General features: G+C 46.7%; 2 protein-coding genes across 2 annotated transcripts in view; both read right to left on the minus strand.

Moving 5' to 3' along the window:
* Positions 1-12,404, minus strand: part of LOC142311401 (protein-glutamine gamma-glutamyltransferase E-like) — an 80,129-nt gene extending 67,725 nt beyond the window's left edge. Inside the window, exon 1 of the mRNA XM_075349788.1 lies at positions 12,133-12,404. Within this exon, the coding sequence (XP_075205903.1) occupies positions 12,133-12,139 (7 nt within the window). The 5' untranslated portion in view covers positions 12,140-12,404. The remainder of the gene's footprint in view (positions 1-12,132) is intronic.
* A 5,101-nt stretch (positions 12,405-17,505) lies between these two features.
* LOC142311402 (protein-glutamine gamma-glutamyltransferase E-like) overlaps positions 17,506-26,892 on the minus strand; it is a 38,098-nt gene continuing 28,711 nt past the window's right edge. The window contains exons 12-13 of the mRNA XM_075349789.1: positions 26,532-26,665; positions 17,506-20,463 (exon numbers count right to left, since the gene is read on the minus strand). Of these exons, the coding sequence (XP_075205904.1) occupies positions 20,316-20,463; positions 26,532-26,665 (282 nt within the window). The 3' untranslated portion in view covers positions 17,506-20,315. The remainder of the gene's footprint in view (positions 20,464-26,531; positions 26,666-26,892) is intronic.

Genomic DNA, 26,892 nt, shown 5'->3' on the forward strand with positions numbered 1-26,892 from the left:
GTACCCCCCTAGTACTGTGAACGCTCGCCAGTGCTATGTGCCCCCTCCCACTGCTGTGTGACATCCCCCAGTGCTATCTGTGCTATTTTGGTGATGTCTGTGCCCCCTCAGTCCTGTCTGTGTCCCCCAGTTCTGTTTGTTCCACTTTAGTCCTGTCTATGCTGCTGCCAGTGCTGTCCGTGCCCGGCAGTACTGTCTGTGCCCCCCAGTGATGTCCGAGCCCCAACTACTCCTGTGATGTGTATATGTCACCAGCCCCTCTTGGGATGTGCATATGCCCCAGCCCCTCCTGTGATGTATGTATATATCTCCCCAGCCCCTCCTGTGATGTATATATGCCCCAACCCCTCCTGTGATGTATATATCTCCCCAGCCCCTCCTGTGATGTATATATGCTCTCAACCCCTCCTGAAAGCACTAAGAATATTTTAACAAAGCACATAAAGAAAAAGCAATTAATTCAGCAACTGTTTCTCAACTGTTTTCCTGACCCTTGTACCGTTTCTTACACCTTAGATTTACAAAGCCATCAATGTAAAAGTAGGGACAACCTCTTTAAAGGTAAGGTGTCACACTTTTTATTTTTGTATTAATTATTTGTAATAATGATTATGAAATCAAGTATTTTTAATACAAAATAAAACTGACAATTTAGTTTTTATTTAATTCTAGTTTTACTGAAGCACTTGGGGCTGCTATCTTGGATTTGCTGTGTGTAACGACAGTTACTCATCTCCTTTATGGCAGCCTTCTGTGCATTCACTCTGATAGTCGCACTTGAACCCTATACTAAATACAGGACAGCTCCCTGCTGTGACCTGGACGCACCCCCTGGGCTGTCCAGATCCCAGCAGAGGGAGGAGATTGGCGCCATCTTTGTGCAGCTCACATTGCGTGCGTGCGTGAATGCAGAGCATTGTGTGCATGTGTGACGCCCTGGACTAGTCAGGTCATCCCAGGTAGTCACACACACACCCCTCCATAAAAAGGTGACAGCAGCCAAACTACAAAAACCCTTGTCACCTCCCTCCAGATTTGATGTCCAAACCAGGGGGGGTGGAGCCAGGCAGTTGGCTCCGCCCACCGAGGAGTTCACAGGCCTAGAGGCGGGAAAAACAGTAGTTCTAAGTAGATTAGCTTTGACAGTGGAGAGGAGTAGTCAAGTTCAAGGGCAGACCTGTGACCAGGCCTGCCATAGGCTACACCAGGTGTCTGGGTTGGAGCCCAGTCACCTCTGGCAAGGAGGCAGACGGTGGTGGCCACCTGCAGGAGCTGGGATTACAGCCAGTGGAACCGTAGGGACCGGGTATTAAACCGGGGAACCGATTGGAAACCGGATCACCAGGAGGGGTACTCAGACCCAGTACGAGGCCCAGAACCAACAGGGCTGAGTCAAATCAACTGATTGAGTACTGGACTTAAGGACCTATCCCACCTAAGACCCGTTAGAAGAGAACAGCCCAACCATAAAGGGTAACGCCACCGCTCAGGCATAGAGACCCATGGGGCCAGCATCTGCGAGCAAAGAGGGCTCCCCAGGCACAAACCAGCCGGGGAGTGGACTACTGTTGCTCAGGCATAGGAGTCAATACAGATTACACAAGTGAGGTGCAGGAGAAAGGCCGAAACCATCAACCTATTAAGGGGAGAAAACTGCAGCCGGCTGTGGGCACCATTCACCATTTTGTTTGTTTTACCAGAGACTCCAACGTGTTTCATCATAGTGACTACAACAGTGCCTTCGGGCCGTGCACCGCACCGCACCGACACCCCCCAGCACGCACCCACTCCCCCGCCTCAGCACCTCCCTCGGGCCCCCGGGACCATCACTTCCCTACCCACGGAGGGGTCAACACCAAGCTGTGCAACACCGTCCCCGGGAGGCCTAGTCAATGGCAGCGGTGGTGTCCATCCATTCACCACAACCCATGGGTGGCATCACGAACTTAAATCCCCCACAAACCACCGCGGCCTCGGCCGCGGAACTCCCCACCGAAGTCCCTGCGTGTAGCGCCAACCCCCTTTCAGAGTGACGTGACCCCCCGGGTCCATGGAGAGCTAAAGCCACCCACCGACAAGCACGGATCAGAGCGGCTCGGCAGCCGGCCGAGCCCGCGGGGCGGTACACATGCATGTAGAGCATTGCGTGCATGCATGCAGAACATTGTGTGCGGACGTGCATGCATGCAGAGCATTGCGTGCATGCAGAGCATTGCTTGCTTGCATGCAGAGCATTGCATGCGGTCGTGCGTGCATGCAGAACCTTGCGTTCGTGAATGCAGAGCATTGCATGCGGGCGTGCGTACAGGAAGAGCATTGCATGCGTGCATGGAGAGCATTGTGTGCAGGCATGCAGAGCATTTCGTGCATGCAGAGCATTGCATGCAGGCGTGCAGAGCATTGTGTGCGTGCATGCAGAGCATTGCATGCAGGCGTGCATGCAGAGCTTTGTGTGTGGGCGTGCATTCATGCAGATCATTGCATGCGGGTGTGCGTGCATGCAGAGCATTGCGGGCGGGAAGGTGTCTGTGCATGTGTGTGGCAAAGCAATAAAGGCGAGCGTTCATGTGGCAGAGCATTGCGGGAGTGCATGTAGCAGAGCATTGTGTGAATGTATGTGGCAGAGCATTGCCTGTGGGTGTGCGTGCATGCGGAGCATTGCGTGCGTGCGTGCATGCAGAACATTGCGGGCGTGTGGCAGAGCATTGCGGGAGTGTATGTGGCAGAGCATTGTGTGTGTTTGTGCGTGTGACAGAGCATTGTGGGCGGGTGTGGGTGTGGAAGCGCATTGTGTGCATGTATGTGGCAGAGCATTGCGTGTGGGCGTGCGTGCATGCGGAACATTGCATGCATGGATAGAATTGTATGCGAATGTGCATGCATGCAGAACATTGCATGCAGGTGTGCATGCATGCAGAGCATTTCATGTGGGTGTGTGCACATGCAGAGCATTGCGGGCGGGCAGGCGTTTGTGCGTGCGTGTGGCAGAGCATTGCAGGCAGGAATGCATGTGGCAGAGCATTGCGGGAGTGCGTGTGGCAGAGCATTGTGTGATTGTCTGTAGCAGAGCATTGCATGTGGGCGTGCGTGTGGCAGAGCATTGTGTGTGTGCGTGCGTGTGGTAGAGCATTGTGGCAGAGCATTGCGGGAGGGTATGTGGCAGAGCATTGTGTGTGTTTGTGCGTGTGACAGAGCATTGTGGGCGGGTGTGGGTGTGGAAGCGCATTGTGTGCATGTATGTGGCAGAGCATTGCGTGTGGGCGTGCGTGCATGCGGAACATTGCATGCATGGATAGAATTGTATGCGAATGTGCATGCATGCAGAACATTGCATGCAGGTGTGCATGCATGCAGAGCATTTCATGTGGGTGTGTGCACATGCAGAGCATTGCGGGCGGGCAGGCGTTTGTGCGTGCGTGTGGCAGAGCATTGCAGGCAGGAATGCATGTGGCAGAGCATTGCGGGAGTGCGTGTGGCAGAGCATTGTGTGATTGTCTGTAGCAGAGCATTGCATGTGGGCGTGCGTGTGGCAGAGCATTGTGTGTGTGCGTGCGTGTGGTAGAGCATTGTGCATGCATGCAGAGCATTGCATGCAAGCGTGCATGCATGCAGAATATTGCGTGTGGGCGTGCATGCATGCATTGCAAACGTCTGTGCGTGCGCGTGGCAGAGCACTGCAGGCGGGTGTGTGTGTAGCAGAGCATTGCGTAGTGCGTTTGGCAGTGCATTGTGTGCATGTATTTGGCAGAGCATTGCGTGCAGGCATGCATGCATGCAGAGCATTGCTTGTGTGCGTTCATGCATGCAGAGTATTGCGTGCGGGCGTGTGTTTGGCAGAGCATTCTGGGTGTGTGTGCGCGTGTGGCAGAGCATTGTAGGTGTGTGTGGCAGAGCATTGTGTGTGTGTGGCAGAGCATTGTGGGCGTGCATGTGGCAGAGCATTGTGGGCGTGTGTGTGGCAGAGCATTGTGTGTGCATGTAGCTGAGCATTGCGAACGTGCATGTGACAGAGTATTCTGTGTGTGCATACGTGTGGCAGAACATTGTGTGCAGGCATCCATGCATGCAGAGCATTGCATGCGTGCATGCAGTGCACTGCATGCAAGCAGAATATTGCATGCGGGCATGCATGCAGAGCATTGCGTGTGTGTGTGTGCAGGCGGGCATGCGTGTAGCAGAGCATTGCATTAGTGTGTGTGGCAAAGCATTGTGTGCATGTATGTTGCAGAGGATTGCATTCAGGTGTGCGTGCATGCAAAGCATTGCATGTGGGCATCCATGCATGCAGAGCATTACGTGCGTGTGCGTGGCAGAGCATTGAGGGTGTGTGCGTTTGGCAGAGCATTGCGGGCGTGTGTGGCAGAGCATTGTGTGTGTGCATGCGTGTGGCAGAACATTGCGGGCATGCATGTGGCAGACCATTGGGGATGTGCGTGTGGCAGAGCATTGTATGTCCGTGCATATGGCAGAGCATTGCGGGCGTGCGTGTGGCAGAGCATTGTGTGTGTGCATGCGTGTGGCAGATCATTGCGGGCATGCATATTGCAGAGCATTGTGTGTGCGTGCATGTGGCAGAGCGTTGCGGGCGTGTGTGTGGCAGAGCATTGTGTGCATGCGTTTGGCAGAGCATTGCATGCGTGCATGTGGCAGAGCATTGTGTGTGGGCATCTATGCATGCATAGCATTACGTGCGTGCATGCAGAGCATTGCGTGCGGGTGTGCATGCATGCAGAGCATTGCATGCGTGCGTGCATGCACAGGATTGCGGGCATCTGTGCGTGTGTGTGGCAGAGCATTGCGGGAGTGCATGTGGCAGAGCATTGTGTGCATGAATGTGGCAGAACGTTGCGTGCGGGCGTGCGTGCATGCAGAGAATTGCGTGCGTGCGTGTGGCAGAGCATTGTGGGTGTGTGTGGGTGTGGCAGAGCATTGCTGGCGAGCGTGTGGTAGACGTGTGTAGCACCCACGGGGCAAGTGGTTAAATATACTCATGGCCGGGCCGGTGATGTCGGGTCTGGGATGTCACCGGTAGCCCTACCCGGCTTCTTGGCCCCGAAGTGTACAATAAAAGGGGATGGATGAAGATGGAATAAGGATGGGGATGATGAGGAGGATGTTGGGAGTTGTCTCGTGACGCCACCTGCGGTATGCGGCCAGGAATTAGCCGCCACTGCGGTTGCTGTCCTCTGGGGCAGATGGTGTCGCAGCTAGGATAGTTCAGTTTCTCGCATGTGAAGCTAGGCCCGAGGGAGGATGATTGAGGTGGTAGTGGCCATTGGCGCCAAAGTGCGGGGCGATGGTGCCGACAATGAAGGAGTGACACGGCAAATGCGATTCCAGGTCTTTTACTCACAGTTCGTAGGCTGAATGAAGGCACCGGTCTCCGCTGCCATTGAGCTCCAGCCGATCTCGGGTAAGTCAAAGGTCAGAACTAGTGCGGTAGTCTGTTGGACCTTCCTCCTTGCGCTTTTTATTGTGGATTCCCAAAGTGCTTGGGGACCCTGGTGTAGTGTTAAAGTTCCTGTCCCATGTACATGTGGCACGGATCCGCTGTGGGGCCCGATTGCAATCACGACTGCGGACCCTATGTGCCACTGTGCTCCGGGACTTTGTGGTGGCCAGATGGACGTGGAATCATCCTGTCCGGCAGATTCTGGTGGTCGAGTGTAGAGTATGTTTCACCCTAGGGCTCTGCACCCTGAACAGCGCCGGTTCCAAGGGAGCAATGAAGCTTTCCCCTCGGCAACCATGTTTCACCTTCGTCCCACAGGAGCTACTGGTCAACCAGTCTCCTGCTCCTTCCAGTCTGCCCGGTCCTAACTATGGAAACTCTTAAGCACTCTCCATAGCGACCATGTTGTTCTGAATCTTAGACTATTCTGAGGTGAATATGTGTGTGTTTGCTCTCTTCTCCTGTGCTGCCCCAACCTTCCTGATGACTCACTGGTGCTGGGGAAGTCACATTGCTATGGTGACCACCTCTAGCCCAGTTTCAGTGGCTGGCTGCCAAGCTCTGTGTGTTGTGTAAGTGAAAACCAGTGGTTAACCTCTTCCTTGATGAGAATTGCACCTTAAGTCAGATGCAATACCCTGTGGCGACTGAGGCTCAGGGGCACCACACGTTCCTGTGGCAGAGCATTGCGGGTGTTTGTGTGGCAGAGCATTGTGTGTGCGCGTGCGTGTGGCAGAGCATTACGGGTGTGCATGTTGCAGACAATTGTGTGTGTGCATCTGTGTGGCAGAGTATGGCGGGCATGCGTGTGGCAGAGCATTGTGGGCATGCATGCGTGTGGCAAAGTATTGTGGGCGTGCATGTGGCAGAACATTGCGGGTGGGCGTGCATGTGGCAGAGCATTGCTGGATCGGGGCGTGCAGAGCGCTATGTGGGGAGCACTATGCAGCCTTTATTGGTGACACTTTAGACATTTGTGGTCACCAACAAAATGACTCCGCACTGTGATCTTAAACTTCACCTTCCCTTATCTTTTTTTGGACGACACCTTACCTATCAGAAGATATAGATTCTGTTCATTCCACATGTCTTCCAGCCCTCTCAGACACAGGAAATCAGCACAATATCATTATTGAGTATTAACATCATGTTTCCCTTGCACCTTCCCAATGCAGAGAAGCTGCAGTGTAAAACGCATAAAACCCCTTTATGACTTAGAACGTACCTACACCTATGTGAGCCTGCATTATTGCCAGCACGTCTGCTAATCTGATAAAACTGACAGCGCAATCTAACGCACTCAGGCAGGGATTGCGCTGTTCCCCGCTGCTGAAACATCGCTGTAAACTGCAGAAGCAACCAGATAGTACAGGTATAGAGTTCCCTAAGGCGACTAGTAAAATTAATAAAAAACTTTAAATTAAAAAAAATAAAAATGGAGAAAGACTAAAAGTTCAAATTAAGCCCCTTTTCCCCATTAAAAAAACCCAACATCCCATATTTGGTATGGCCGCATTCAGAAATGCCTGATCTATAAAACAATAAAATCAGTTAATCTGATCGGTAAAGGGCATAGCAAGGAAAAAAATTAAAATGCCAGAATTATGGGTTTTTATTTCTCACCAAAACATTGAATTTAAGACTCAAAAACGGAGACAAAAGCGCAATTTGTTTTTGATAATTTTTAGATTCTTTTTTTCACTACTTAGATAAAAGTAAAACTAAGCATGTTTGGTATCTACAACCCCTGGCAAAAATGATGGAATCACCTGGCTCTGAGGATGTTCATTCAATTGTTTACTTTTGTTTAAAGAAAGCAGATCACAGACATGGCACAAAACTAAAGTCATTTCAAATGACAAATTTCTGGCTTTAAGAAACACACACAAAAAAAAATGAAAACATAATGTGCTAGCCAGTAATGGTTACTTTTCAAAACCAAACAGGGGGAAACATTATGGAATCACTCAATTATAAGGTAAATAATTATGGAACCACCCTGTAAATTTTCATTCCCAAAATTAACACCTGCATCAAATAAGATCTGCTTGTTAGTCTGCATCTAAAAAGGAGTAATCACACCTAGGAGAGCTGTTGCACCAAGTGGACTGACATGAATCATGGCTCCAACACGACAGAGGTCAATTGAAACAAAGGAGAGGATTATCAAACTCTTTAAAGAGGGTAAATTATTGCAACGTTGCAAAAGATGTTGGTTGTTCACAGTCAGCTGTGTCTAAAATCTGGACCAAATACAAACAACATGAAAAAGGTTGTTAAAGGCAAACATACTGGTAGACATCAAAGCGTCAAGACAGGAAACTTAAAGTAATATGTCTCCAAAACAGAAAATGCACAACAAAACAAGTGAGGAACGAATGGGAGGAAACTAGAGACAATGTCTGTGACCGAACTGTAAAAAATTGCCTAAAGGAACTTTTGTTTGGTGTAGTTCCAGTGAGATTTATAAAGATGACTGCCTGAAGAAAACATGTAAATTTCCACAGTCATTGATGATATGGGGCTGCATGTCAGGTAAAGGCACTGGGGAGATGGCTGTCATTACATCTTCAATAAATGCCCAAATTTACATTGAAATTGTGGACACTTTTTTTATCCCATCAATTGAAAGGATGTTTGGTCGATGATGAAATCATTTATCAAGATGATAATGCAGCCTGCCATAGAGCAAGAACTGTGAAAACATTCCTTGAAAGAAGACACATAAGGTCAATGACATGGCCTGCAAATAGTCCGGATTTCAATCCAATTGAAAATCTTTGGTGGAAGTTGAAGAAAATGGTCCATGACAAGGCTCCAACCTGCAAAGCTGATCTGGCAACAGCAATCAGAGAAAGTAGGAGTCAGATTGATGATGATGAGTACTGTTTGTCCCTCATTAAATCCATGCCTTAGAGACTGTAAGCTGTTATAAAAGCCAGAGGTGGTGCAACAAAATACTAGTGATGTATTGGAGTGTTCTTTTGTTTTTTAATGATTCCGTAATTTTTACATCATAATTGAGTGATTCCATAATTTTTCCCCCCCGTTTGGTTTTAAAAAGTAACAATTACTGGCTAGCACATCATGTTTTCATGTTTTTTTAGTGTTTCTTAAAGCCAGAAAGTTGACATTTGAAATTACTTTACTTTTGTACCATGTCTGTGATCTGCTTTTTTTAAACAAAAGTAAACAAGTGAATGAACATCCTCAGAGCCAGGTGATTCCATAATTTTTGCCAGGGGTTGTACATGCTCACACTGACCTAGCGAATCTTAATGCCAGGTCAGTTTTACCATATAGTGCAGGGGTGGGGAACCTCAGGCCTGCGGACGACTTTTTATACGGCCCTGGGCACATTCCCGGTGACCGCACTACTCCGGCGGCAGCCACGATCATGTCGGCTGCTGGCCCTCTAAATCACACATTGTGGCGCACATAGCATAGGCTCTCAGCACACTGGCCTGTACCAGTGTGCTTCCGACGTACTTTGTGGGCGGGATAAACGTGAGATACGCTCACGCTGTGTGTGCTCCTGTCCCACAGAAGAAGAGGACCAGCTTTACCGGATTCCCTGCTGTACGTGCAATCTGCCTCCCTGCTGTGCATGCCTTCCCGTGCTGTGCAAGTCCTGCTTCCATGCTGTGTATGTCTCCCTGTGCTGTGTGACTCATTCATTCCTGCTGTGCATGCCTTCCCGTGCTGTGCAAGTCCTGCTTCCATGCTGTGTATGTCTCCCTGTGCTGTGTGACTCATTCCTTCCTGCTGTGCATGCCTCACCATGCTGAGTGAATGCTGCCTTCCCTGGCTGTGCAAGTCCTGCCTCCCTGCTTTACATGCCTCCCCAGGCTGTGTGACTCATGCCTCCCTGCAGTTCATGCCTCTCAGTGCTGTGACTCCTATCTCCCCAGTGCTGTGTGACTCCTAGCACCCCAGTGCTGTCCAAGCCCCCAGCCCCTCCTGTGATGCATATACGCCCCCAGCCCCTCCTGTGATGTATATACGCCCCCAGCCCCTCCTGTGATGTATATACGCCCCCAGCCCCTCCTGTGATGTATATACGCCCCCAGCCCCTCCTGTGATGTATATACGCCCCCAGCCCCTCCTGTGATGTATATACGCTCCCAGCCCCTCCTGTGATGTATATACGCCCCCAGCCCCTCCTGTGATGTATATACGCCCCCAGCCCCTCCTGTGATGTATATACGCCCCCAGCCCCTCCTGTGATGTATATACGCCCCCAGCCCCTCCTGTGATGTATATACGCCCCCAGCCCCTCCTGTGATGTATATACGCCCCCAGCCCCTCCTGTGATGTATATACGCCCCCAGCCCCTCCTGTGATGTCTGTCTCCAGCCCCTTCTGTGATGTATTTGCCTCCAGCCCCTCCTGTGATGTATATACGCCCCCAGCCCCTCCTGTGATGTATATACGCCCCCAGCCCCTCCTGTGATGTATATACGCCCCCAGCCCCTCCTGTGATGTCTGTCTCCAGCCCCTCCTGTGATGTATTTGCCTCCAGCTCCTCCTGTGATGTATTTGCCTCCAGCCCCTCCTGTGATGTATTTGCATCCAGCATCTCCTATGGGATGTTTATGATTTACCAATTTGTTGACTGCGCTCCAGACTGAGACAAACCTGGAAAAGCAGTTGTGAGAAGCAGCATGTTCAATATCGCCGAATATCACAGCCACAACAAAGAAAAGCAGCTCCAGCCACCATAGTTGGGGTGTAGGAGTGAGTTAAATTGTTTGACCAAATATATTAGGGTAACTTTCAAGCTGTTAATTTTTTCCGGCCCCCGAAGGTTGGTAGAAATTTCCAAATGGCCCCCAGCAGAAAAAAGGTTCCCCACCCCTGATATAGTGAATAAAAAACACAATTGTGTAGTTGCATTTTTTTTTGCAATTTCACTGCACTTGGAACTTTTTTCCCATTTTCCAGTACAATATGTGGCAGAATGAATGGTGTAATTCAAAGTACACCTCATCCTGCAAAAAATAATCCCTCACATGGCAATATTGATGGAAAAATAAAAAAGTTATGGCTCTTGGAGGAAAAAACAAAAACAAAACAACGGAAAATCGCCGGGTGGTGAAGGGGTTAAATTGTACTGAAAACAATATTTATGTTATATATTTGTGACAAAGAGCTAGAGAATAAATTAGAATAAACCATTCTATTCCTCGGAACAAAGTGTGAATGGTCCTTTTAATATTACGTAGGGTATTCTTCACAACATTGTGCCTGGTATTGCAGATAAGCCCCAGTACAATAGGGCTATGCTGTAATACCAGACACAGCTGCATGTATATATGTCAGATTGTGAGGATATCCTAAAAGTTGTAGTTTCACAGCCAGTAGAGTGCCTCATGACAAAAACTATTAGGTTGTGTTCACACGTGGCCGTGGTGCGTTTTTATGTTGAACTGTTTATAATCTTGCCAAAAATATGGTAAAAATACAGACGGGCAGCAAAGTGTGAACACAGCCTTACTCTTGGGCTCGGCCCACCCCAGACCTGCAGACGGGATGTACATTGTATTTTATTGTATATGTTTATGCTCTGGAAAACTCCCACAAGATGGCAACGGTGTGCTCGGCCACTTCCCTGGTGCTGTTAGGCAGTACGGGGTTAGTGAGGAGGAGCACTGGGGAATAAAAAGAGGAGACGGGGAGGAAAGGAGGATAAAGAAATAGCCTCAACCTAGTTATTGAATCTGTGGACCCTAAGAGCCAGTACTGGACCGTGGGCTCGTGGGATCCTGAAAGCTAAGGATTGAAGTAACTGCGTCCCATGTCCCCTGCTTTGGGGTATAGTCCAGTTGGTTGGGAAGGCAACTGTTCCCCTTAAGCTGATACCCGTAGAACCCCCCTGGTGGCCGAAGGCCAGTTGCTCCCTCCGAAAATGGGTTGGTCTGGTTCTGGCCAGAAGCATAGTTCGAGGAGTGATATCACTGAAAGCCCCCTCCAAGCAGCATGCAAATCACTGTGGCTGGGATGGAAGGGCTTAGGAGCTTAGATCAACTGGACTCTTCTAGTGTGACACTAGCAAGGGGGATGAAGAGCCTAGGGGTGCCCCAAGGTATATGGGTGCCAGGAAAGTGGTCAGCCGCCAAATTGTACCATCCCGTGAAGGATGTGAAATATGAGTGGAACCCCTATGGGACCATCACCGGTGCCCGTAAAGTATATGGAAACTATGACATGTGGATTGCTGTGAAGTTAAGAAATGTTGACATTGTGTTGCAATCAAGATGTAAAATAGTAATGGTTTGAAACGTTTCTTCGGTGTGCCGTTTACTGTCTCAGTGTGCAAGTGAAGCAAAGAGTGAATGGCACAGAAGATCCCCTTTAAGTGGACTGAGGTCTGGCAGGCATGGGGTAACCGTCGGCTGTGCTGTGGTGCGGTTACCTCTGGACACACAGCCTCTACTGCCTGCCAACCTCACCCTACACTCTATAGCACATAGTAAAGGTTATAAATTCATTAACTACGTTTTACACTATAATCAGAAAAGCTGCACACCCTTTTTTTTAACAAGGCAGTACTGCACATAATAGAACGCTTGCGATTGTAAGATATAATCATAGTTCCGTTGCTGAACTATTAAGTATAGGTCAAATATAATTGACATGCAATATAAGAAATAGCTTAACAAGTGCTCCATTCTACTGACCTGCCATGATGCTGTGTTCTCAGAAGACAATTGATTGTGTCAAGCGTCTTAGATGTCCTTTGCATCAGAATCCAGCCAAAACAATCACTGCTGATACCCAACTGCGGAGTTGGCTTTGAGGGACCTATTGCGGGAGGAGATCCTGACCCCAATCTACTTCCTGACACCTGTATTCTCAGCAGAGATGTACACACACATCCATATGTTTTCTTCTATGCAGGATGATTTTGTGAATTTGAGTTACCTGTTCGGCAGGTTCGGTTGTTTTAAGATGTATAGTCATAAAGGGAAGAACCTTAAACAGATTTCTGAATCATACAGAGGAATCTAAAAGGGAGGATCTTCAGTGGAAGTGAATAAAGCACCAACAATGTGTTTGTTTTTTTCTATTGTTTATTTTTTTTGCTATTTTTGGATATGTAGTATTTGTCACTTGACAGCTTTTCTGTTGACCCTTTTGCTGATTTCCCCCTTGCAATTGATTGATCACATACCCATTTTAGCTAATGGTCCCAGTGTGAAGATCAAACTTGTCTATTCAAGTGAATGGGTCAATCAAAAAATAAATAGTGTTGGGATGACATCAGTGTTTTATTGGAGTGCTGTATGTATGAGAAAAAAAGGACCCATACTGAAAGTAAAACGCAGATGGATGAAAATCAGAAGAAAAACACTGATCAAAATTGATGCCCCAAAAATGGGCATGTGAACAATGTCTAACCGTGACTGGGTGTTCTATCTTAATAGACCACATCATACCTACATGAACTGCTCCTGTTGTATGTATGTTTTTGCGTTAGCAAAACACTGGTAAGCTATTCACCAGCAGTGTTTGTAGGCATTTTAAGGGTACGTGCCTCGATCAGAGTTCACGGCATTTTGGACGCAACATGTTTCAGCTGCAAGCACAGTGGATGGGATTTCTAGAAACTGACCGCAGAGTAAACTGACCTACGATTTTCCGAGCTGCAAGCATTACAATTCTTTGCTGCGGAGTCACAAGCGTTCTCCACAGGGAGAACAGAGCGAGAGACTGCAGCGCCCCGAACCCTTATTGTGGGCACGAGCAACTGTGATCTCCTGCGGAAGAGACTCGCAACCCTGCAAGTCAGGACTCGCCGCATCCAGAACACAGCGAGTCCTAATCATGAGCACATATCCTAACAATGTTTTAATTTCTCTTTTTTCTATTTAATTTATTCATTAGACCTAGAAATTTGACATTGCCACTAAGTTAATAGTATTTTGGATATGAGTTTTCTGAATATGAAGGATAACAATAAATTTCTTCATGAGGATAGCAGTGCGGTGTCGTCACAACACGTTTCGAAGTACTCAGACATCTTCATTAGAATCTACCACTGAAGTGAGACATCATTACATCCTGGGAGCAAACATTTTCTCTCCTGCGTGTCAACCTCAAGTCCTTGTGTGCGATCAGTTAATTGCATTATATATCTACCATATAAATATATTGAATACAGACCAAACGTTTGGACACACCTTCTCATTCAAAGAGTTTTCTTTATTTTCATGACTCTAAAAATTGTAGATTCACATTGAAGGCATCAAAACTATGAATTAACAGATGTGGAATGAAATACTTAACAAAAAAGTGTGAAACAACTGAAAATATGTCTTATATTCTAGGCTCTTCAAAGTAGCCACCTTTTGCTTTGATTACTGCTTTGCACACTCTTGGCATTCTCTTGACGAGCTTCAAGAGGTAGTCACTGGAAATGGTCTTCCAACAGTCTTGAAGGAGTTCCCAGAGAGGCTTAGAACTTGTTGGCCCTTTTGCCTTCACTCTGCGGTCCAGCTCACTGCAAACCATCTCGATTGGGTTCAGGTCTGGTGACTGTGGAGGCCAGGTCATCTGGCATAGCACCCCATCACTCTCCTTCTTAGTCAAATAGCCCTTACACAGCCTGGAGGTATGTTTGGGGTCATTGTCCTGTTGAAAAATAAATGATGGTCCAACTAAACGCAAACCGGTTGGAATAGCATTTAACAGTAAACTTAGTTTGAAAAGATATCTAGGGACTACACATCTCAGCTGACCATTCCAAGGCAGGATTCCTTTGGCTTCTCCTCCCTCTGCTCCAGTTGACTGGCAGTGATAGGAAGAGCCTTTTCAGTCAAGGTATTGAGGTGGGGAGAAGCCAATGAAATCCTGCTTTGGAGTGGTCAGCTGAGACATATAGTCCCTAGACAGCTTTTCAAAGTATGTTTACATTTAACGCAACGCCTCGGAATAAAATAGGCTGTTATCGTGCAGCCAGTGTCTGAACCATGCTGTCCAAGGTTTAGGCAGCATGAATCTGATGACAGCATTACTTAAGGGGTCCTTTACACAAGCATTTAACTTGTAGAGTGCTATCTGATGTTTTATTGAATAGCACTCAGTCCAATGTTAAACTTTGGGGCAGGGCAGATGTGTGTTTTTTTTCATGCTGATTCAGTATGATAAAAAAAAACACAGCATCCTGTGTTTGGCAGTGTATATCAGATCACGCACACCCTTACAAGTTTATGGCTGGGTGTAAAATATAGGACTGCACTCGGACGTCACTGACACAGACAATAGAGAAGATGGAGAACGTAAGGAGGTGTCCACTACTTTTACAATGATAACCTATCCTTAGGATAATCAATCAATGTCTGATTGGCTGGTGTCAGATACCCCGTTCCCCCATCAATCAGCTGCTTTCAGGGCCGGCGGCAGCAGCAGGCAGCCGTTAATGCTGAGATCTGAAGCTGCCCTGTCATCTGATATTGGCTGAGGCCGGGTACTGCTTATCCACCTTCCATTCAAATCAATAAGAGGTGGATGTACATTACCCGGCCGTGGCCGCTATCAGAAGATGGGGCAGCTTCGAAACTGGCCATTACCTGCTGGTGGCTGCCACCACCAAAAACAGCTGATCGGCAGTGTTGGGCCCCTGCCAATTAGACATTAATGACCTATCGTAAGGATAGGCCATTGATATAAAAGTAGTGGATGACCTCTTTAAGTTCTCCATCATCTCCGCACCTGTAATATGATTCTCTCTTGTGAGAGAATCAGATGACAGTAACTTACACTTGACTAAGGGTGACTTTACATTCTACGAGATCGCTAGCCGATGCTAGCGATGGCAAGCGTGATAGCACCTGCCCCTATCGTTATGCCGATATGTGAATATCGCTGCCGTAGCGAACATTATCGCTATGGCAGCGTCACACATACTTACCTGCTCGGCGACGTCGCTGTGACCGGCGAACCGCCTCCTTTCTAAGGGGATGGTTCGCTCGGCATCACAGCGACATCACTAAGCGGCCACCCAATCAAAGCGGAGGGGCGGAGATGAGCGGGATGAAAATCCTGCCCACCTTCTTCCTTCCTCATTGCTGGCGTGTGGCAGGTAAGGAGAGGTTCCTTGTTCCTGCGGCGTCACACGTAGCGATGTATGCTGCTGCAGGGATGAGGATCAACTTCACCCAAGCGACAACAGCGATAATTGGGAGAGGACCCCCATGTCAACAAGGAGCAATTTTGGACATATTTGCAACGATACAAAATCACTTTTAGGAGTCACACACAACGAGATCGCTACAGCCTCCGGATGTGCGTCACAAAATTCGTGACCCCAACGAGATCGCTGTAGCGAAATCGTAGCGTGTAAAGCCCACTTAACACTCTGTTCAGAGTTTGAGCCAAGACTCATTATCGATCTGATTCTTTTGGAAGAGGGCAGCCTTAAGCGGGCTTTACACGCTACGAGATCGCTACAGTGATCTCGTTGGGGTCACGGATTTTGTGACGCACATCCGGCCGCTTTAGCAATCTCGTTCTGTGTGACTCCTAGGAGCGATTTTGGATCGTTGCAAAAACGTCCAAAATTGTTCCTCGTTGACCTGGGGGTCCTCTCCCAATTATCGCTGCTGTCGCTTGGGCGAAGTTGATCCTCGTCCCTGCGGCAGCACACATCGCTACGTGTGACGCCGCAAGAACGAGGAACCTCTCCTTACCTGCCACACGCTAGCAATAAGGAAGGAAGAGGGTGGGCGGGATGTTCGTCCTGCTCATCTCCGCCCATCCGCTTTGATTGGGCAGGCGCTTAGTGACGTCACTGTGATGCCGAGCGAACCGCCCCCTTAGAAAGGAGGCGGTTCGCCAGTCACAGCGACGTCGCCAAGCAGGTAAGTACGTGTGACGCTGCCATAGCGATAATGTTCACTACGGCAGCGATCTTCACATATCGGCATAACGATAGGTGGCGGGTGCTATCACGCTCGCCCATCGCAAGCATCGGCTAGCGATCTCGTAGCGTGTAAAGCCACCCTAAGAAGGTTGTCTGGTGCCACTCACTTCCACTCTGATATCACATTTGAACATACCAACAAGGATGTATGCACAATACCTGCCGATCGCAAATCCGTCCTGGTCGGTATGTGGAGACATGACGTTATAAGCAATATTCAACTCTTAACTGCAATGTCTCTAGGGAGTCTGAAATAGTTTGAAATCTAAATCCTGTTTTGTCAGAAGATCAGGATCCTGTAATGCTTTACCCCTGCTTGACATTAGTGCATATCCTGTTAATTTTCCTTACATAATAGAATAATAATGAATTACCAGGGAGAAAATTGCACATAGCAGTTCAGTAACTAGTGATGATGATGATGATGATGATGATGATGATGATGATGATGAAGCTCCACTCTAATCAATACATTATTTTATAAGTTCATTACTATGGATTCACTTTATTTACCATTACTTGATAAAGAAAAACAATTGGCCGTGTTTTATTGCCATTGTGCTAATAAACACATTTTATTTTATTCAAGCAGAACAAGACATAGGCGGATACACTTCTGATAATAAATAATATATAAATAACATTGTTTGCACAGTCTATGTAAGGCTACTTTCACACATCCGGCTTGAGCCCTGCGGCTCAATCCGGCTGTGCAAGCTATGCAACGGATGCGGTGAAAACACCGCATCCTTTGCATAAGTTTTTCCTTTGCGGCCCGCCCGGTTTTTGCCGCTTGCGGCATGCTACTGAGCATGCGCAGTGGCAAAAACCGCATGCGGCGGCCGAATGCGGTATTTGCCGCATCGCGCCGCATCCGGCCGCCATAGGCATGCATTGAGAGATGCACCGCATCGGCCGAATGCGGCGCAATGCGGTTTTTTTTGCCGCACGAAAAAACGTGCCAGGCAACGTTCCATCCGGCCGCCGCATCGGCTAAATCTGCCGCATGCGGCAAAAACCGGATGAAACGCAAGGCCATGCGGCACAATGCGGCACTAATTAAAGTCTATGCAGGAAAATCGCAACCGGCAGCAAAAAAAACCGGTTGCGATTTTCCTGCAAAGTGCCGGATTGTGCCGCAGAAGAAAAACCGGAGGTGTGAAAGTACCCTAACTCTGTCATATCATTACTGTATTTACCAAATTATAGAATATCATTATGTTTAGAATAGCCAAATCTATGCTCAACGACGAGTGTACACTCAAAAGAGTCCAGATGGCATACAAGCCATACTGTCCAGATAAAATGTTCCCAAGCTTCAAAGAGATGCAGTGTGCAAAATTATTATCACTAGTTTATCACATTAAGAAAATTATATTAAAGGGATTGTCTCTTATCATAGAGGGGGTCCCACAGTTGATATTCCCCTCCCTAGGAGTGAAGTGCCATAGTTCTTTCGATATAGCCATGTTTCTGTACGGTACGATATATCGTGCGATATGTCGTTGGGGTCACGGAATTCGTGACGCACATCCGGCAACGTTAGAGATGTCGTACCGTGTGACATGTCCGAACGACTGTGAACGAGCAAAAATACTCACCTTATCGTTGCTCGTTGACACGTCGTTCATTTTCAAAATGTCGGTCGTCCTTCTGTGCTCCGGTTGTTCATCGTTCCTGAGGCAGCACACATCGCTCCGTGTGACACCCCGGGAACTACGAACAACAACTTACCTGCGTCCCGCCGACAATGTGGAAGGAAGGAGGTGGGCGGGATGTTACGTCCCGCTCATCTCCGCCCCTCCGCCTCTATTGGCCGGCGGCTGTGTGACGTCACTGTTACGCCGAACGTCCCTCCCACTTCAGGAAGAGGATGTTCGCCGCCCACAGCGAGGTTGTGCGGGAGGTAAGTACATGTGACGGCGGTTACCGACTTTGTGTGCCACAGGCAATGAATTGCCCGTGACGCACAAATGACGGGGCGGTGCGATCGCTCACGCGATCGCACGATAGATCGTCCCGTGTGACGCCGACATAACTGTCACTACGAGTGGACACAACCATAGATACCTAAGCTGCAATGCCCTGCACATGAGGTAAGAGACATGGCTATATAGGTAGAACTATACTACAGTTCTAATTGGAGGTATTTGCCATTATTATTATTATTATTATTATTATTATTATTATTATTATTATTAGGCTACGTGCCTACATTGCTTTTTTATGTGCAGATAAAAAAGCATGTTTTAGCAGAAAAAACACACATTTTTTTATTGCGTTTTTTCATATGCGTTTTTCTATGCTTCTTTTTGTGCTTTTTAAGTCAAGGTGACTTCGGTGATTCAGGCACTATACCCTCGCGATCGCTACTGGGTCTCCATCCGATGTTACAACCGGGACCCGGCTCTCACTGCCAGAAGTGGTGCCCGCACCGCTCCCAGCAGTTTAACCCCCCTGAATGCTGTGATCAGTGGGATTGCAGAATTCAGAAGGCAGGAAGAGGGATTTCTTACCTCTCCATGGCGATCAGGTCTCTGGAATGCGATTTCAGTGACCGGATCGCTACCATAGTAACCCTGAGTCGTCACCATGATGACCCCGGGTTACTGAGCAACAGAGAGCCTTGCACACCATGCTGTATGCATAGTGTGTGAGGCAAAGTGCTTCAATATAATCTCCTGCAGTGATAAAGCACTGCAGGGTATTATAGAAATGCAGGAACAATTGACATGCTGCTTATTTTTTCAGCAACAAAATCTGCAAGGAAAAAGAAGCAGCAACGTGCACAGCAAGTCACAATGCTTTTTCCTTGCTTTTATTGATTAAAACAAAGCAAGGAAAAATGCCAGAAAAAAATGCAAAAAAAACGCAACATGGATACATGGCCTTACACCTACTACATATTTGGATGGGATCTTGGAGTTGGGAATACCCCTTTAAGTATAACACACAATACCAGTTTTCCCCATTGTGTTTCTTTTTTGATTTTCTGGCCCACACTCTGCCAAGCTTACAAATATGGAGAAGGTAAAAAACCATTTCCTAGCACTGCAGACAATATCTCTGACCAAGCATGTTAGATTTCAACATGTCCAATCCTTCCTTCTGTTTGGGCACTTCCTGGCCATCTCCATACACATTAGACTGTTGGCTCACATATTATTCCGCCATCAGGTTCAACATTTAAAGGAATTAAAACACACAAAGCAGAAAATGCATTGACATAAATGAAAATGATGTAAACTGTACTAGAAAATTCTGCAGTTACTTAAAAGTCTTTTAAGAGTTATAAATATCAAAAATGGTCCTGACAATCCCCCTCCCTGTCTGTAGTTCCCTCCCTGTTTGTAGTTACATCAGCAAGGCAAACCCCATCGGGAGCACCTGATCATCTTTCACAACATACTCAGGGATGACCTCCGTGATCCCTCATGACTATAATTTTTTTTTCCCAGGCACAGAGGTGCAGCTTGCCATGTAATAAATAATAGGCTTTGCATTCTTGACTGACTGTGTATACAGCAATAAATCTATGCTCCATATGTTGCTGATTTTAGTGGAAAACTAAGCATTTTATATGTATAGATATACTGTATATAGAGCCTGTGCATTGTACACTGCATAAAGAATGCATATGCTCATCCCTTATTAATGATGTTTGATGTACAGTATTACTGTTATCACTCTTGTCAGTTAACTATATAGACACCCGGGTGGGTAAATAAGTAGTTAATCCCTATTTTTAGGGATTAGCTACTTAATGATTTTTATTTATATGTTATCAGAATTAGATTGGACATTAAGTCATCATTATTGGGCAACTGAAACGGTATTTTATTATAAAATATTACATTCCCTTTAATAGAGAGCCCTAAAATTGTACATGGTTAAATACACAAATACCAGGGGTAATATGAGTGCCAAGTGTGCAACCGGTTACCAGGATTCCACATTCAGCAGTTGGTATCCTTTAATTGAAAAATGTTTACACTTAAAATTCACTATAAGTTGCCTTGTGCCCGTCCTGTAGGGTGTTAGCTCCACCTTGAATCTTATTTTCTCCTTTGGTTTCAGGTAGGGCACCCTGTGAATGACAAAATACTTTATTAGTGACCACAATTGGCTGATTTGAAAAATTAAAGGGCTTGTCCTCTACTAGGACAACCTTTTCTGAATCCACGTTTTCCCAAGTTCAAATTAAAATAAGTTTGTACTCCCCTCCAGTGGTGGTGCTATTCTAGGCGTGTCAGCACTCACCGTCCCGGGGTTCACGTGAGGTTGTGACATCATAAGAGCCCCTCGCCTAATCAGTGCCGACTTCTCTTTTCCCTCCTTAAAGTATATGAGTAATCAGCAGGATGTGAGCCCTGCAGATGCCGCTAACTTCCTGTTGATTACTCCTGCATCCGAAGGTGGGGAGGGAGAAACCGGCTCTGACTGAGCTCGGGGTCTTGTGGCATCACAACCTCATATGATCCCCGGGACCATGAGTACTGACACTGCTGGAATAGCACCACCACTGGAGAGGAGTATAAGCTCTTTTATTTTAATTGGGGGAAATGGGGAATAAGAAGGGGTTATCCTATTAGGGGACAACCTCTTTAGTCGCTGCTTTACACTACCACATTTTTTAAGGCCCCATACATAATAGACTAAAGTTTTCAAAATCCATTGATACTGGCGGCATCACCACAGTCTACTGTGTTTGGGGATCTACCAACTCTCCCTCATCCGGTGATCTTGAGGAAAGAAGAATATTGGATATCCAATAGCCAATCCTGTATCAGCTGGCAGGTTCCATTTACCCTAATGAAGAAACTAAAGGATATGTATCACCAGGAAAATCCTTTTTTTTTTTTTTCAACTCTGGGATTTCAAACTCGTAGCAAGCAGACTATATTGCTGGGAAAATGTATTATTATAATTATAGATTGCTTATATAGCGCTATTATATTCTGCAGAGCTTTACAGATATTATTATTACATAGCACCCATTCAAATGAATAAGCAAACATGTATTACATGGCCAAGCTGAGTCTGCCAGAGATAGGGGTGATGGGGAGGAATCCAAGCATTTGATCCAGCCTAATTGATGATTATATACCTGAATAGTATATATGGACAAGGGTTTTCTTCATGAAACATTCCTGTAACATGATACATTTTTTTTTTCTTAGATTCTTAATCCAAAGTCACTGAGCTAAGAAGAATGAGTTTTAGTGTAAATGAATTTTTGATTAATGTTGGATGTTGACTTTCCAATCTATATATATAAAGCATAAAATCTGTGTGTGGCAGCCCGTTGAATACAAAACCACAGTTCTCACTTGATGTATGTGAAATTTTGCAGAGCACATCTTTAACACCAGATTAAAAATTCTACGAATATTAAAACTCAAAATTTTCCCCCTCCTCACGAGATTCCCCCCCCCCCCCAATTTAGGCTCTATAGAAATAAAGGAGAAAATGGGTTTCTGTTAGTGATGAGCGAGTATGCTTGTTACTACTCGGTACTCGCACGAGTATCACTGTACTCGGGCTACTCGGCGGGTACCGAGTAATTTTGCAATACTCGTGCTTTACTCGTGGTCTTCATCCCTGCATGTTGGCGCTCTTTTGAGAGCCAGCCCTCATGCAGGGATTGGCTGGCAGACCACTGCAATGCCACAGCCCTGTTAGTTGTGGAATTGCAGTGATTGGCCGGCCTGCACAGCGTGACCGAGCCTTTATACCGGCCGGCGCGCTGTGCTCTGTACACAGCCATCTCATATTCCCTGCTTTCCACGCCCACAGGCGCCTATGATTGGTTGCAGTGAGACACGCCCCCACGCTGAGTGACAGGTGTCACACTGCACCCAATCACAGCAGCCGGTGGGCGGGTCTATACTGTGCAGTAAAATAAATAAATAAATAATTAAAAAAAACGGCGTGCGGTCCCCCCAATTTTAATACCAGCCAGATAAAGCCATACAGCTGAAGGCTGGTATTCTCAGGATGGGGAGCTCCACGTTATGGGGAGCCCCCCACCCTAACAATATCAGTCAGCAGCTGCCCAGAATTGCCGCATACATTATATGCGACAGTTCTGGGGCTGTACCCGGCTCTTCCCGATTTACCCTAGTGCGTTGGCAAATCGGGGTAATAAGGAGTTAATGGCAGCCCATAGCTGCCACTAAATCCTAGATTAATCATGTCAGGCGTCTCCCCGAGATTCCTTCCATGATTAATCTGTAAATTACAGTTAAAAAACACACACACCCGAAAAATCCTTTATTAGAAATAAAAAACACTAACAAAGTCCCTCATTACCAATTTATTAACCCCGACAAACCCTCCATGTCCGGCGTACTCCACGGACTCCGGCGTCGCGTCCAGCTCTGCTGCATGGAAGTGACAGGAGCTGCAGAAGACACCGCCGCTCCGGTCACCTCCACGCAGCTAATGAAGGGAATAGCGCGATCAGCTGCTGTCAGTCAGGTAACTCCCGGCCACCGCTGGATCCAGCGGTGGCCGCGATTAACCTCAGTGACAGCAGCTGATCGCTATACTCACCTCAGTTGGTGCATGGAGCTGACTGGAGCGGCGGTGAGTAGCGCGATCAGCTGAGCTGTCACTGAGGTTACCCGCGGCCACCGCTGCATCCACCGCTGGATCCAGGTAACCTCAGTGACAGCTCAGCTGATCGCTATACTCATCTCATTAGCTGCGTGGAGGTGACCGGAGCGGCGGTGTATTCTTCTGCTCCTGTCACTTCCATGCAGCAGAGCTGGACGCGACACTGGAGGACTGTGGAGTACGCCGGACATGGAGGGTTTGTCGGGGTTAATAAATTGGTAATGAGGGACTTTGTTAGTGTTTTTTATTTCTAATAAAGGATTTTTCGGGTGTGTGTGTTTTTTAACTGTAATTTACAGATTAATCATGGAAGGAATCTCGGGGAGACACCTGACATGATTAATCTAGGATTTAGTTGCAGCTATGGGCTGCCATTAACTCCTTATTACCCCGATTTGCCAACGCACTAGGGTAAATCGGGAAGAGCCGGGTACAGCCCCAGAACTGTCGCATCTAATGTATGCGGCAATTCTGGGCGGCTGCTGACTGATATTGTTAGGGTGGGGGGCTCCCCATAACGTGGAGCTCCCCATCCTGAGAATACCAGCCTTCAGCCGTATGGCTTTATCTGGCTGGTATTAAAATTGGGGGGACCGCACGCCGTTTTTTTTAATTATTTAATTATTTATTTCACTGCACAGTATACACACACCGGCTGCTGTGATTGGGTGCAGTGAGACAGCTGTCACTCAGTGTGGGAGCGTGTCTCACTGCAACCAATCATAGGCGCCGAAAAGCAGGAAAGCAGGGAATAGGAGATTGATTAATGAGCGGCCGGCTTTTTCAAAAGAGGAAAAGCCACCGGAGTTTGAACAGCCGTGCAGCGCCGCAGCAGTGATCGGGGAACGGTAAGTAAGAGAGAGGGGGGGGGAACTGACCAACAGACTGTGAGAGGGGGACAGACAAGACAGAGAGAGACAGACCGACGGACTGAGGGAGATAGAATAAAAAAAAAAATGACCGACATCGCTAGTAAAAAGCACAAAACGTGCGTTTTGGACATCGGAGTGCCACACAAGGTTTTCATGTAAAATCTTTCATGTATTAATCTCAAAAAGTAACATACACCAGCTCTATCTCACTATTGGGTATGTGCCCTTAACATTTCCGCCATGAAAATTCATTTTGGTGTCATTTTGGAAGGTTTTCTGGTGAGTCCGTAAAAATGGCGTAAAACTTGGACAAAATTGTTCACAGCTGTGACTTTTGAGTGATAAATGCTTCAAGGGGTCTTCCCCATGCTGATGCCATGTCATTTGAGCACTCTTCTGAGACTTTTGTGACATTTTTAGGGTTTCTCCATGCTGCCGGGGGGTCATTTCACAAAAATACTCGGGTCTCCCATAGGATAACATTGGGCTCGGTGCTCGGGCCGAGTACACGAGTATCTTGGGAGGCTCGGCCCGAGCTTCGAGCACCCGAGCTTTTTAGTACTCGCTCATCACTAGTTTCTGTATGTTGAACTTAAAGTCGCAGTTTTTGCCCAAATGATCTTAAAGAATAGTAACAGTAAAAGTAATAGTAATAGTAGTAGTAATAGTAGTAGTAGTAGTAACAGTAATAGTAATAGTAGTGCAACAGCACTAAAAGATTCACTCTTAAAGGGGCAGCAACAATATAGACGCTAAGTTGGGGCAATCTAATAACTGGCTGTAATTACAGCAATGGCTGTCAAAAACCAGTGCACAAGTAACTGAGGCCTCATTTATGAGAATTGCCTCACTGTAAACGCGTTTTGGTTGGCTATAGCCAGTGCAGAACTAACAGAGGCCTCATTTAGTAAGATATTCTCACAGTAAGATTGTTTTAATTGCCTATAGACACTGCAGAAGTAGCTGAGGCCTCATTTAGGAAGATCACCTCACAATAAGATTGTTCTCATTACCTATAGGTAGTGCAGAAGTAACTGGGGCCTCATTTAGGAAGATCACCTCACAGTAAGATCATTTTAGTTGTCTATAACCACTGCAGAAGTAACTAGGGCCTCATTTAGGAAGATTGCTTCATAGTAAGTTCATTTTGGTTGCCTATAGCCACTGCAGAAGTAACTGGGGCCTCATTTAGGAAGATCACCTCACAGTAAGATCATTTTAGTTGCCTATAACCACTGCAGAAGTAACTAGGACCTCATTTAGGAAGATTGCCTCACAGTAAAAGGTACTTTACACGTTGCGACATCGCTAGCATCGGCTAGCGATGCCGAGCGCGATAGTACCCGCCCCCGTCACACATGCGATATCTGGTGATTGCTGCCGAAGCGAACATTATCTACGGCAGCTTCACACGCACATACCTGCTCGGCGACATCGCTATCACTGCCAAACTATTCCTCCTTCAAGGGGGAGGTGCGTTCGGCGTCACCGCGACGTCACTAATTGGCCGGCCAATAGAAGCGGAGGGGCGGAGATGAGCGGGACATAACATCCCGCCCACCTTCTGCCTTCCGCATTGCCGTCGAGACGCAGGTAAGGAGATGTTTGTCGCTCCTGCGGGTTTACACACAGCGATGTGTGCTGCCGCAGGAACGACGAACAACATCATACTTGCGGTCGACCTGACATTATGAAAATGACCGACGCTACACAGATCGACGCTTTTGCGATCATTTATCGGCGCATCTAGGATTTACACGTTGCGATGTCGTTACCGGCGCCGGATGTGCGTCACTAACGACTGACCCCGACGATATTTCGGAAGCGATGTCGCAACGTGTAAAGCCCCCCTAAGATCGTTCTGGTTGCCTATAGCCACTGCAGAAGTAACTGGGGCCTAATGGTCATAATATTAAAGACTGTTTTTTAATATGCCATGTATTGGGCAACTTAATCCAAAAGGTAAGAAAGCAAAACTGTCCCAAACAACTGAGACACGTGAACAATATGATTCCTGGCTTGAAAGAAAAAAAGAGTAAATTTAATGTTTAATAACAATGTGATTAAAATGTAGTTATTGTTCACCTCATTGTTACGCCAAACTGTTGAAAAAAAAAACTAATTTTAAACTCTGAAGATGTCAACTTGAGGGTGAAACCGAAAATGTATCCTTAGCAAGCATATCCAACAATTTAACATATCATTTTCTGTAATTGAAGAAACAGGTATTTTGCTAGTAATATATAATGAGTTGAAACTTGTCTTTTATGCCTAGAGTTATCAATAATATTCCCTGATTTCAATGTCTATTACAATATGATCAGGGATACTAGCTGCAATTAAGATACAATTAAAGTGATATTATCTCTACGCATGGGTGTTGTTCTGCATCTTTGCCTGGGGTGTCAAGCAACCAGTCCTACCAGTATGGTTGATGTTTCACAATGCTCTTCTAGTAGAATGATTAGTCTTATTTCTGAGTAATACAGGTAGAACAGGATAATATGTAACTACATTTTGTTTGTTTATTAATGATATTGTATTATTAGGATTATTATTAACATTCATTTTCACAACTATTCTCTTGGACGTCGAATTGGTTTGGCAGAAGTGATATGGAAGCCCCATCATGTTCTTATGTGGGTAGCTTCATAGTTATACTTACATTGTAGTAAGCTGTCTGTCAATAAGACCGCTGCCCTCCACTATCACGGTACAGTCATTGATGGTCATATTAAGTGGGTTTTGAAACCTTATCTCCAGAGCCATTGTCTTGTGCAGCATAGCTTTACCAAGAGGCTGAAAAAAAGAGTATCCAAGAAAATCATTACACACGTCATAATCTACAACTAATCAAATTAATATCCAAGAGTAAGATCAGATATATGATGTACTAAGCCTGAAGAGCTATGTAAAGCCTGGAGCTGACTGTTAGGCCTAAGACACATGGCATGAAAATTGGAGTAAGTGGAATGCGATAAAACATCGCATTCCACTCGGACCAATATTAGCCTATGTGTCAGAAC

This window comes from Anomaloglossus baeobatrachus, chromosome 5 (genome assembly GCF_048569485.1).
Source record: "Anomaloglossus baeobatrachus isolate aAnoBae1 chromosome 5, aAnoBae1.hap1, whole genome shotgun sequence".
Lineage (NCBI taxonomy): Eukaryota > Metazoa > Chordata > Amphibia > Anura > Aromobatidae > Anomaloglossus > Anomaloglossus baeobatrachus.